This window comes from Trachinotus anak, unplaced genomic scaffold (genome assembly GCF_046630095.1).
Source record: "Trachinotus anak isolate AG129_WGS33_773 ecotype Australia unplaced genomic scaffold, CSIRO_AGI_Tana_v1 ptg000008l, whole genome shotgun sequence".
NCBI classification, from domain to species: domain Eukaryota; kingdom Metazoa; phylum Chordata; class Actinopteri; order Carangiformes; family Carangidae; genus Trachinotus; species Trachinotus anak.
The window spans coordinates 25,619,444-25,631,838 of record NW_027273859.1 but is presented as its reverse complement, the minus strand read 5'-3'; the positions used below and the strand labels follow the sequence as shown (position 1 = coordinate 25,631,838).

General features: G+C 40.5%; 1 protein-coding gene across 1 annotated transcript; it reads left to right on the top strand.

Annotated features, from left to right (window-relative positions):
- Positions 1–839: 839 nt before the first annotated feature.
- fbp2 (fructose-1,6-bisphosphatase 2) lies at positions 840–12,395 on the top strand. Its single transcript, XM_071483800.1, has 7 exons — positions 840–1,082; positions 2,151–2,313; positions 3,165–3,257; positions 4,367–4,507; positions 5,399–5,536; positions 9,352–9,471; positions 11,290–12,395. The coding sequence occupies exons 1-7, from the start codon at positions 910–912 to the stop codon at positions 11,473–11,475; spliced, it is 1,014 nt and encodes a 337-aa protein (XP_071339901.1). The 5' UTR covers positions 840–909; the 3' UTR covers positions 11,476–12,395.

Sequence of the window (12,395 nt, the reverse complement as noted above, 5' to 3'; positions counted from 1 at the left end):
GACGTACTGTCTCTCAATGTTAAGAGATACACTCAGAGGAGTCGACCTTTAAGCTAAAGGTCACTTGAGCACTAATGACATTTAAAGCTCACTTCAGCTGCTGTCGTCCTAAAACGTAGCAAGTGTTTCTTCTCTTTATACTTTAGTATAAAATTCACTTCTCTGTCACATCCCTGAGTCTAAGTGTCATGAAGCTCAGAGAGATGCTGCAACATGAAGTACTGAGTCAAACCTCCATGTAAACTAAATCATATGTTATTTTGAGTTGGTAACGGGTGAAATTGAAATGCATGTAGAGTGGATCCCCCTGTGTGTGTGTGTGTGTGTGTGTGCTGCTCAGAGGTGAGTGTGCAGTTCATTTAAAGTACCTTCTGAACATTTCCTGCAGAATATCTTAACTGAGGCAAACAAGACGATTATTTTCTTTCCAGTCAGAGTCATTGTTCACCACATGAACCTGGATCCAGTGAAGAGAGAGTTTGTTGCCACAGACTGTTCTCAGGTTCATGTGCAAACAAATGTGGTTAAAATACTGAGGAATTTTCCTCAGAGCTCTCAAGTTGCCCAAGTTCTTGTTGCTGTCGTCTAACATGTTGCAAGTTTTTTGACTAAATGAATAGAAGCGCTGATGAGTGCTTGTCTTGTGCAGGATTGAAGCGCTCCAGTCTCTACAGCTGACACCTGACACCCCCTCCCCCTCCTTTACCCATCTCCCCACACACACACACACACACACACACACACACTCTTCCACTTGGCTGCACTCACAAATAGATCCCTTGGCTTGGCCCTCATTGCTGCGGGTATGAAAAGGACTTGGCTGGATATGAAGTTGCTCACTTACTCTCAGGACCTCCGCCCGGTGAACACGCAGTCTGCTGCTCTACCAGGAGGGACACAAGGACCAGCATGTCGGACCAGTCGGCATTTGACACGGACGTATGGACCCTGACCCGGTTCGTCATCGAGACCGGGCGGCAGGCCAAGGGAGCGACCGGTGAGCTGACCCAGCTCATCAACGCCATGCTGACGGCCATCAAAGCCATTTCCTCTGCTGTGCGCAAGGCAGGCCTGGCCCACCTGTGAGTACTGAGGCGCTGGACCTGGTTTACTGGGCACCACTGATAGATATGTACCGTTAAACAAAGTCTATTTTGTTCTGAAGATATTAATGTGATGATGATTTATTGACTTGTGATGCTTGCGTTCTTTCACCAAGAGGTCAGAGGTCAAGGTCAGCAGCAGAGCTGGTAGAGTTTCAGAGTCTTGTTCAGGCCAGATGTTTGACATTTCGTTCACTCCCACAGTGGATTTAGGAGCCAAGAGTGATCTGTCTGAGGTTGTGTTTGTGTTCATAAGGTTAGAAGTTGTGAGTCAAACACAGAGCAGTTCTGATTTCAACACTCAACCACTGAGGAGGTGAAAGAATGAGGTCAATAGAGCTGATAGGAATGATGTTTTGTGCTGAGTGGAGGTGGTGCAGCTCTAGTGTGAGGAGAACAGTGAACTTTGTGTGATTTGGTCGCATTTCATCTTGAATATATAAAAGATTGTGCAGCTTTGCAATGACTTTTTACAGCAGGAGATAAAATGGTCAAATCCAGAATCTTTTGTTGAGGGAACTGACACTGGAGATTTGCCAGTTTTCTGGAGTGTTATCCAAATTCACTGAGGCTGAAAAAGTTGAATAAGTTGCGCTACCTCTTAGGCACCATACAAATCTTCACCTTGACTAAATCAAACCTGAATATATTCGACCAAATACGTCCACACCAGGCCTTTCTTAGGGTCAGTAAACACTGAAATGTAAACTCACACGAAGGGAAACAAGTCTCGTACAGATTCCTCACCGATGCTCGTGCTGAAAATGTTGCATATGATGGAGAATTACTGAAACCATGCCAACACAGGAAGAGTGGCTCATTATTCAGTGACTGAAATTATGTAACCAAGCACGAGTGACATTCTTCGACACTAAACAAAGACCATTTGCACTCGCAAGCTGACGGCCTGTCCATGTTGATTGAAATTGAAATTTTAGGGGGGAAAGATAATTATGATCCATTTTCTCTTCGTGTCCTGTGCTGAAAGCTGGAGCAGCTGAATTCTGTTTGTTAGACTAAACCTTGACTCCTGATTGGTCCACACAGGCAGGGCTTGGCGGGCTCTGTGAATGTGACTGGGGACGACGTGAAGAAGCTGGACGTGCTGTCCAACGACCTGGTGATCAACATGCTGCAGGCCTCCTACAGCACCTGCTGCATGGTTTCTGAGGAGAACAAGGGGCTCATCATCACTCCCAAGGACAAGAGGGCAAGATACACCCATCCTATGAATTAGTAGTTGTAAAGTAAAGTGCTCCAGTTTAAAGACTGCACATTACATCATCTCTGCATGAAGAGTCCCTCAAACTTCAGCTACATCTTGTTTCCACTTGGTGGCACCAAAGTGTGACTTTACAAGATGGAGCTGAAAGAATCCACAGACAGACTCACATTATTATCAGCAGATCACAGTTTTGTCACAACTGAAGCACAGTCTGAGTGTTTTTATGTTTCCAGATCTCCCCATCTGTCAATATCAGCAGTTCTCAACCTTTTCCAACTCGGCGGCTCACATTGTAACTGTGCAGAGGACAAATGAAACCCTCTCAGAGCATATTTCTTTATTTTAATGATAATGATGGAACACGTAGGAACGAATGACAGCAGGGGAATCATGTAGGAAGCACCAGCCTCCACAGAAAAAACAAAACAAAAACATTTTTAAATGTTTTTAAAGATCAGTTCATTTTAAAACTTTGAAACACATCATTTCTATTTTTATTTTTCATAATTACATTAAATACATTTCACCAAAACTACTGGAAATGATTTGTCAGCCCAGCTGCAACTCCTTTGCAGCCCACCAGGGGCCCTGCCCCACAGGTTGGGACCATCATATATACTCATACATCTACTTGAATGAATGTTGCATTTTGAGTGCATAATGTTATAGTTTGAGACTGTCCCGTATAAAGAGCAATAACTTATATGTGGAAAAAAATGAATGAAATTTATGGATTAAATTTTTTTTTATTTTTGAGGGGTTTTTTTATATTCAGTTGCAAAGCTGTTTCCCTTTTTGTTTCAGTAACTTCTTGTTTTGATGTTGTGTTGTCACAGGGAAAGTATGTGGTCTGCTTTGACCCTCTGGACGGCTCCAGTAACATCGACTGCTTGGCTCCTATCGGCACCATATTTGCCATTTACAAAAGGGTGAGTCTGAACTCAGTAAAGAAACCACACAGTCACTGAGGAGAATATCCTGCCATCAAAGTGTTTCTCATTTGCTTTTCAAGGTGTTATTAAGCTTGAAAAGTGTTTTCAGGAATGTGGGAAATAATGGTTTTTTTTGTTTTGTTTTGTTTGGTTTACTATTATCTTTAAAATCATGTAACAATGCTTCACAGTTCAAGATGCTCACTCACACTGATTATATGAACATGGTTCAGTGTAAACATTCACTCCTCTAACGGATTAATTCAGTTTTCTGCTATTTATAGATTTATAGTTGTGCAGTTACATGCACCAAAGGAGGATACCTTGAAATAACGAAGAAATTTAGATAAAACAGACAAATATATTTGAGTGTGTCTTAGCTCAGATGTAGTAAGTTTCATTTAACAGAAATAATCAGGATAGAACTGAATTCATCACACTTTATGAAACATGGGAGGATGTGAGCGTCAGGGTAGTTGTAGAGTTGTGTACTTAGTTGTTTGTTTATGGTGTGAAAGTGTAGTTACACTCTGCAGACATGAGAGAGCGACGCTGTCCAGCTAATCCGGGTCTCAGCTTCTTCAGCTGCAGTCAGAGACGAATCTAATCGTTTTCAGATTTTAAACAGGGCTCAACGCAAAGATGCAAACGTAGACACACGTTTACATTGTCTCTGTTAAAGCCTGAAAAAAGATTTGAAAGAATACAATTGTTTTTTTTTAAAAACCCTGTTTTGTTTTGTATCTTTGTTCATCATTTGAATGTGAACAGCCTGGACAGGAGCGAGGAGGTAAACTCCACCTCATCCTGCCCTGTTTAAGATGTTTATACTATATTGTGCTGTGATGCAAATTTAACTTCCAACAGACTTAAATAACCAACAATTCTGGATTTTCTCACTTGGTAAATTTTCCTGTTTACAGATTTGTAATTTAAACTGTACATTTACATCAGTTTGGTGTCAGGTTTGGAGCGATCAACACAACACATCACATTTAGCCGATTATCTGAATAAATGTTGAGCTTCTGTCACATGTCCCCGTCAGGTAGTGTTGTACCTGCAGAACTTCAGCCACTTTGATGCCAGTGTTCATGTTACTGTTCAGGTATCAGAGGGGGAGCCCACAGAGAAAGACGCCCTGCAGCCGGGCAACAACATCGTATGTGCCGGCTACGCCCTGTACGGCAGCGCCACCCTGGTGGCCATGAGCACCGGCGCCGGCCTCAACTTCTTCATGCTGGACCCTGTGAGTGACTCAGTCTCAGTGCAATTAAATGTCCCCAGTTCTCCATGGAAATGTCAAAGTAGCTGTGTGGTGGTGAAATGAAATGAAGTAAACAACACTTGTCTCCTTTCAATAACGTTCTGCTCCACTCAACATTATTGTCTCTGCCTTTGTGGCTCTTCTTGTCTCTGTTTACAGTTTTATTGCCCTGCAAGTTCTTCAGTCTGACATATTATCATTTCTCAGTACAGTACAGCCAGATGTAGACCACTTAGATGACTTTCCTTTATCATATTCTGCTTCTTATTCCAGATTCAGATTTACCCACAAAAACAAATCTATACAAGTAAAACACGTTTTTTTCCCCCTCAGAGGTAACAACGGATCATTGGGAATTTGCCTTTGGAAAAGCAGCTTTAGTTATAACAGGGATGAATGAAAAAGTTCATTGCATGTTTGTGCGTAATCTTGTTGTTGTTAAGCATCCAGAGAAATAAGAAAATCAGATTGTTTCGCTGTTTTCGAGCATGTAATCCACCACCAACAAGAGATCCTCAGCTCTAAAGAGAGTAATGTTTTAAGCCTCTCAGATAATGTCAGTGTGTATTACATAGTTTTTCTCTCACTGGAAAATCATGAGTAAAATTTTCAGTGAATCTTTTCTTCATAAAGCTTTTTAATGACTTAATAAGTAAATTAACGAAATGTTTCCGCCCTGTTGAGTGTGATTTTTACCCGTTATTCTTGATCTTAATTACAATGTGGCACCTTTTCCATGTGCTTTTTAAACACAGACACGTCCCTGAAAACAAAACCAAATGAAGTCATGAATCAACAGGGTTTTCTCAGTAAATTCAGACCTGTGGTGTGTTTTTGACACCTGAAAGTTTCATTCGTTTTCTTTTCCGTCAGGCCCTCGGAGAGTTCATCCTGATTGAGAGGAACGTGAGGATCAAGCAGAAGGGGAAGATCTACAGTATGAACGAGGGCTACGCCAAGTACTTCCACCCTTCCATCAACGAGTACATAAAGCACAAGAAGTACCCAGAGGTGAGAGCATGTTAGATAATCAACCAACCTCCAGAGAAACCGCTGCACAAATACAAACATCTGACGCAAGGTTTTCTGTTTAACTTGAGCCAAAGTTGTGAGATGAATCAGTTCTACTTTGTGTTTGTGGGTTTGAATCTGACACCTTTAACTCAAACTGTGCAGCAGAAACGAGCTGTGTGTCCTCAGAGCATCTAATGTGCTGACACGCAGTTACACTGACGCTCAGTCCTGAGGCTGGATTTCAAACTCCAGTGGCCTCACACACTTATCATGTGAGTCCTGATGAAGCATTTGCTCCAGTAGAATGACTTTACTCAAGGACTTATTTTTCAAAAAGTACTGAACTTAAGTTAAACTCCAACTTTAGTTGGTAATTGTCCTTTCCAACCTAATTTCACGGTTGTTTCAGTGGTAATTTTTCACCTTACACATGATACTACAGTGCACAGTTTAAATGTCACACAGCTTCATTGTTGGAACAAACGGATCATATTATCATTGTAAGGAAATTTAAGGTGAAAATCTAGGGTGCTGCATGCAGCCAGGCAGAGTGGGCAAAAACGAACCATGGAGACCTGATAATGTGACTGAGCGTGTCAGAGCGGTCAGACAGGGCGAGGGGCAGCGGCTCGGTCAGCTGAGCTGCAGGATGGTGACACAGTTACTGCAGAAAACATCCTGTTTCTCAGGAAACTGCAGCAGCTTCTCAACTGGAAACTCTGGTGTCCACACATGCACAGTCAGCACTTCTCCAGCTCGGCCGAACACGCAGAGTTTGTTTGTCCATCAGTCCTTCGCTGGCACTTTTCATGAAAATATAAATGTATACATATCTCTGAGGCTTCCTCTTGACCACACTGACACGAATTCAGACTGAAGAAAATATTTTATTTTCATTGAATTTTTGCTATCAATACAACAGCTGTGCTCTAAGATTAAAGGAATACTCCACTTTAAACCTGTAACCTCAAACACTTCGCTCTGAAAAGCTTGTAGCTCGCTCCTCTGGAGGACGGCAGCTGTTCCTTCACATCGGATTATGATGTTTTTTCTTACTTTTTAATGCTGCTACATTTATTTACTTACTTTTCAGATCAACAATACAAAAATAATCATTATTTAATGAACAGAAGATAATGGAGAGTGCCATAGTGAACTGTGTGTGTGTGTGTGTGTGTGTGTGTGTGTGTATGTATGTATGTATGTATATATATATATACATATATATATATATAATATATGCTACATCTTGCTAAAAAACATTACAACATTCATCATCACGTTACTCCTCAAACACCATGACCCAGCACAATGCAGCAGTAACCACAGAGTTACTCACTGTCATGTCTCCATGAGGTCATGAAGTGTTCAGAACTTGTCTCACAAGTTTGAACTGAACTGTAAATGTTGCTGAAAAAACAAAAAAAAAACCCAGGGGGAAGTTTAGATCCAGTTCACTGGCGTCCTCTTCATTCACTTCTGTTCTTTCCAAACCAGGTGCTCAGTTTGTCACCTGATGTCACCTGATGAAACAAAACTCGCCTTCGTAGGCTGCAAATGCAGAGCGGTAAACCGCAAGAATCATTTAAAAAGTTTAAGGCTGTGGAAATCATTATAATACACACTATTTTTGTATAACTACTTAACCATGAATAATTGAAAATCCCTGTTTTCTTTTATACAGAAAAACTGGACAGGAAGTGGCTGTTTATTAAACACAGCATTAATGTAGAGGAGCAAAATGAGAAAAATGTTAAATGTTGAGTATTATCTGTTCAATTGTGAGGCAGCAGCAGATGATTTTAACACCAGACAGCTGTTTAATACTGACACACAAAGTCAGGTTAACCCCACCTGATCAGTGGCTCCAGACCAGCTTCAGGATCAGGTCAAGCTTTTAGGATGTATCTTGTTTGTTTGAAGCTCTTACCCTCAAAAATCCTTCCCCCTCTCTTCTGCTTGTACTTCTTTCTCTTTCAGTTTATCTCTTTTCTTTTCCGAATCCTCCTTTATTTTAGGAAGTTTCACCCTGTCTCTAGTGTGGCCAGCTGGATGTGGTTAGAGTGTGTGGTTGGGAGTGTTGCGTGGATCGGGAGGGTCTGCTTTCAGGAAATACCATCCACACACACTTACACACTCACACACCCCTCCCATATGGTGACTGCAATGTGACTCAGCGAGCACATGACTCTGTCACATTGTACCAGTCTGAACATGAAGCTCACTTTAGAGAAACGCCGCTCAGACTCCGCTTTACACTGATGTTGCTGTTTTGCTCAGTGAAGAGCGTCAGGGAGGGAAACACGGTGAAACAGATGAACTGTCCACTAATAAAACCTGACGTTTCATACTGTGAAAATCCACTTGTTGAGTCTATCAGAGGTGTTTATGAAGGTTTGTGTAAAAGCATGAGTCCCTTCCTGTGGCGGGATTAATGTATGTCCCAGCTGCTGCAGATGGACTTTGACCTGTTTGTTTGCTGGTCGGGTCACGATGTCTGAGCGAAGCAGATCTGCTGTAGCTGCAACTCTGATGTGAGCTGCATGGCGGGCCTGCATATGCGTTACTCTTTATTATTAATGTTTTATTATAACAATACTGGAAACTAGAAATGTGTGTTAAAACCGGCTGCATCGATCCCTCTGAATCCCAGACTTTTAAAAAAGTAGCTGAAAACTTGAATCAACAAAGTCTATATAGATGCACACTCATTTTTGTAATGTTCGTTAAAACCTAATTTCATGTGTTATTTCTTAAAATAGCAATTAACATACCAGGGTTTTAAACATTAAATAAAATAAAATCTAAGCTTTTTGGCACAAATAGCTGTGTATGTGTGTGTGTAAGTGATTCAGGTTGTCTTCATCAAAACACATTAGAGAATATTTCATGACAAAATAAAAGAATACTGTATTTCATTCATTAATGCTCTGTTAGCAGAACACATGAATGTCTGCTTCAGTGTGTGCAGGCTCCTAAATGAATGAAGAACAGAGCCATTGTCTTCCCCTCCACATGTTGGTGTTGTGCTACTTTTTTCTTGGAAACCACTTGTTCAGATTTAACACTGATACACACTGAAGAGGGATCTGTAGAGGCACTGGTGCTCTTGTCCTGGCAGTAGTTATTTTTTTCCACCAGGCAGAGATAAGCTTAAATTTGGAGTAAAAACCTCAGTCTCTGTAGTTTTGGTGTTTTTTTTAGCTTAAAAAAAATCAACAAAAAAAAACATGAAGAAACACAACAAAAAGCTTTGAGTGGATCAGGATTATCCTTGAAGTTAGATTAGATGTAAAGTGAAGAGCAGAGAGTTGACTGTTGGTCTGAGGATACTCTCAGGATGTTTTTCTGCACCACGACAGCTTGTTATCATTGGAACTGACGGGAACACAAGCTGAGCTCAGCCACTTTCTCTGTGAAGAAGGAAACTATCAATTTTCAAGGCTTCAGGGAGAGAGTGGTATAAAAAGAACAATAAAACAAATCAATACAACAAAACAATGCTTTCTTTTGACACCTCAATTACAAATGTAAATGTTATTTAAACACAACAGCACATATTCTACAACTTTATCCAGATGAAATACGGTTGAAAATGGTCAAAATATGAATGTGTGAATATCTGATTGAAGGAGAAGAAAACAAAACTTAATCAAAATTTCACTCTGTGACAACAATGTTTTTTGGTCCAGTATAAACATCAAATTTGTGCCCTAAAAAAAAATCTGACTGGGATTTGACTGGCGTAACTCTGATCAGAAACCTTGGACAACTCCGTACACTAACATTCAAAATATCTTCCCTTCCTGCAGGATGGCAGTGCCCCCTACGGGGCCCGATATGTGGGCTCCATGGTCTCAGATGTTCACCGCACCATCGCCTACGGAGGGATCTTCATGTACCCCGCCAATGAGAAGAGCCCCAAGGGAAAGGTAACTTCTGACCTCCATGAAATCAACATACTGAAGCATCACCACTTTGTGTTGACTTCACTGATCATATACTTAAAAACACTTAGTAAACCTCCTAAAGCACAGATTGGCACAAGTACCTCGCTGTATGTTACTCCATGAATCAGATCCTTTGGCAAACTTTGGGAGAAATCTCAAAACATGCATCTTCAAAAGTATTTTCTGCTCCTACAAATGTCTGCTTTGTGCACAGGAGGGTAAAATAATTGTCTGCGGAGAAACCAAGGTTTAAATCCAGTATCTCCACAGACTGCGTCAGCCACAGTGCAACATTTACGTTCCTGCAGAAGAAGAAGAGTGTCACAGTGCTAGGACCTCTCTCCTGCCTGATGGGGCTACATTGGCAATAAACCTTTGACCCCAGCCCCCAGAAATCATCACCACCGCCTACACAGTCCATCGACCACAGATAAAATGATGAAATATCAGGCAACATTAAGTAGAAGTAAAAACAAGAAAAAAATTAATTTAATAATAATAAATCAGAGTTGACCACATGAAGAAGTGGTGAGCCTTGAACCCTGAAACTTCTGTACTGAAATCAAAAGCTTTAATACTCCAGATATTTAGTTCCAGTGTAGAAGCAGTGATCCAGACTGGTGCGTTAACGAGGCCCCTGTAGCAGAGTCTCCTGTCAGGACCCACAGGTTGCACAATGGGCCTCAGCAGCTCACTTCACAGGGTCAGCCAGAGCTACGTGAGTGAGGTTTGTAGTCTTTTTTTGTGTTGCATGATCAGCCCAGTTGTGAAGGGATCTGCTATTGACTCTGACCCAGAATCCAGAATTTAGGTGTTTAACATACACTCACACATTCAGTGACCACCAGTACTGTGGGTCTTTCAGGAGTGTAACCTGAGGATGGGGGTGTTTTTCTCATCCTGTGATAAATAAAGCTCAGAGATAGTCGAGGCTGGTCGTAAAGATAAACTACAACCTTTCGCCCGTTTCCTTCATCGGCAGCTCCCGGCTCTGTGACCCATTTATCCTGAACATACTAAAGTTATTTACATTTCATCATTAACGTCATCAAACTAGGAAACAATATTCAAATAAGATTTTAGATTTTATCTTAAGAAGAAGATGCACCTGCTGCACGCTGACGTATAATAACTGAGATTACATGGAAACAAGTTATAAGTAACCTAGAAACCACAAAAATCTTTCACACTTCAGCCAAATTTAGCCTCGTTTTAACTTAGATATCTGTCGGTGCTGACTGAGGAAGTGAAACTTCAAACAGCACAGGCGCCATCAGGACTCTGAATCATTACCAGCAAAGTGTATCAATGTTTTCACCATATACTTCCTTGTATACAGTGCATTCAGGAAGTCTTTACGTCTTTTCACATTTTGTTATGTTGCAGCTTTATGCTAATATAATAAAAAAAAATCCCCCATCAATCTGCACTTAATAGCCCATAATAACAAAGTGAAAACAATGACACTTGAAATGTAGCCTCCTACTTCTCTTGCTCAGGAGGAGGATTTTCCACAATCTGGCAACCAAAAACTTCTTCTTATTAATGAATCATTGATTATTTATCAACCAGTTATAGAGCCACTAGTTACAGCTTATAACCCGTATCAGATAAATGATGCCGTATCAGAAAGTGTTGAAAAAATATATTTAAAGAGGAACCCTGCTGCTGAAAAGGGAAAATAACACAATCCTTTGGGTGCAAATAACACATCTGATCCTGTTTATTGCTTCTTATTTGCACAACAATCGCTAAACTGAAATCTGAAAATGAGTTTTCCTTTAAATTCTCGCCCCAAAGCTGCGGCTGCTGTACGAGTGCAACCCCATCGCCTTCATCATCGAGCAGGCGGGAGGCCTCGCCACCACTGGCACCCAGAGGATAATGGACGTTCAGCCGGAAGCGCTCCACCAGCGGGTGCCCTTCGTGGTCGGCTCCCCTGATGACGTCAACGAGTACCTGTCCTTTGTCAAGAAGTTCCCGTAAAGACCTACTTCACCAGCAGCTAATGTTTGTACAGCAAGCCCAGGAGGACATAAAGACGATTCCTAAAATGTAGTTTTTTCATATTTATAACATGATCTCTACGTAATGAAGAAGAGAATAATTATTTGCAATCACAAGGAAATATTATTTTGGGATTTCAACATTAGAAGTTGTCAAATCTTCATTACAGTTTTAATTAAAAAATATGAATAATAACTTTTAAATTATTATCAAAATACGAATGTGAATAATTGACCCATTGAGAGATCATTATACGTGAGATAAATAAGTATAACTGTCAAATCAAACAAAGGAAGCTTGTTATGTTAAATCACAGCCTTTCATATACTGCAGCATTTTAAAGTAATTAAATATAATTTTTCCAAAACGAAAGATGTTGTCATTCTGTCAATTGAGTTCTCTTTTAAATTCTAACAACAGCGACAACATAATGTGGATAAATTGTTATAAACAGCTGCAAATTACTGAAGACTCATCAGTTTTCGTCATGTTAATATTAACCCGACACCATTTTCCATAAGAGGAAAGAGGGAATTTCCAGTTTCTAATTCACTAATCTTAAATATTTATGTCTTTATTGATTCAGGAAACAGCCTTGCAGAGATTCTCACCCTGAGACGGTTGTTGCTAGATGTTCATTGAGCTGTTGATAAAGGAGAGATGCCACTTTGTCTCTGCTGATGCAGTTTAGGTTACAGTCAATCATATTCTGAGTTATATTCCACCTTATATCAGGTGAAACCTATCAATTACAAAACTGTAGTGTTTTATTTTGGCTCTTGTGCAACTTATTTTTTGCATTTATATTCAGGCTGACAACAGTTGCTGCTTTAAATGTTGGATGTAAAATTTTTGCGGTTTTTTGCCACAAATTACAATTAAATCATGTGAAGGTGAAA

Coding starts and splice junctions, on each gene's coding strand:
- fbp2 (XM_071483800.1), top strand. CDS start 910: ATGTCGGACCAGTCGGCATTTGACACGGACGTATGGACCCTGACCCGG. Junction 1,083..2,150: donor AAGGCAGGCCTGGCCCACCT/GTGAGTACTGAG, acceptor TGGTCCACACAG/GCAGGGCTTGGCGGGCTCTG. Junction 5,537..9,351: donor AGCACAAGAAGTACCCAGAG/GTGAGAGCATGT, acceptor CCCTTCCTGCAG/GATGGCAGTGCCCCCTACGG.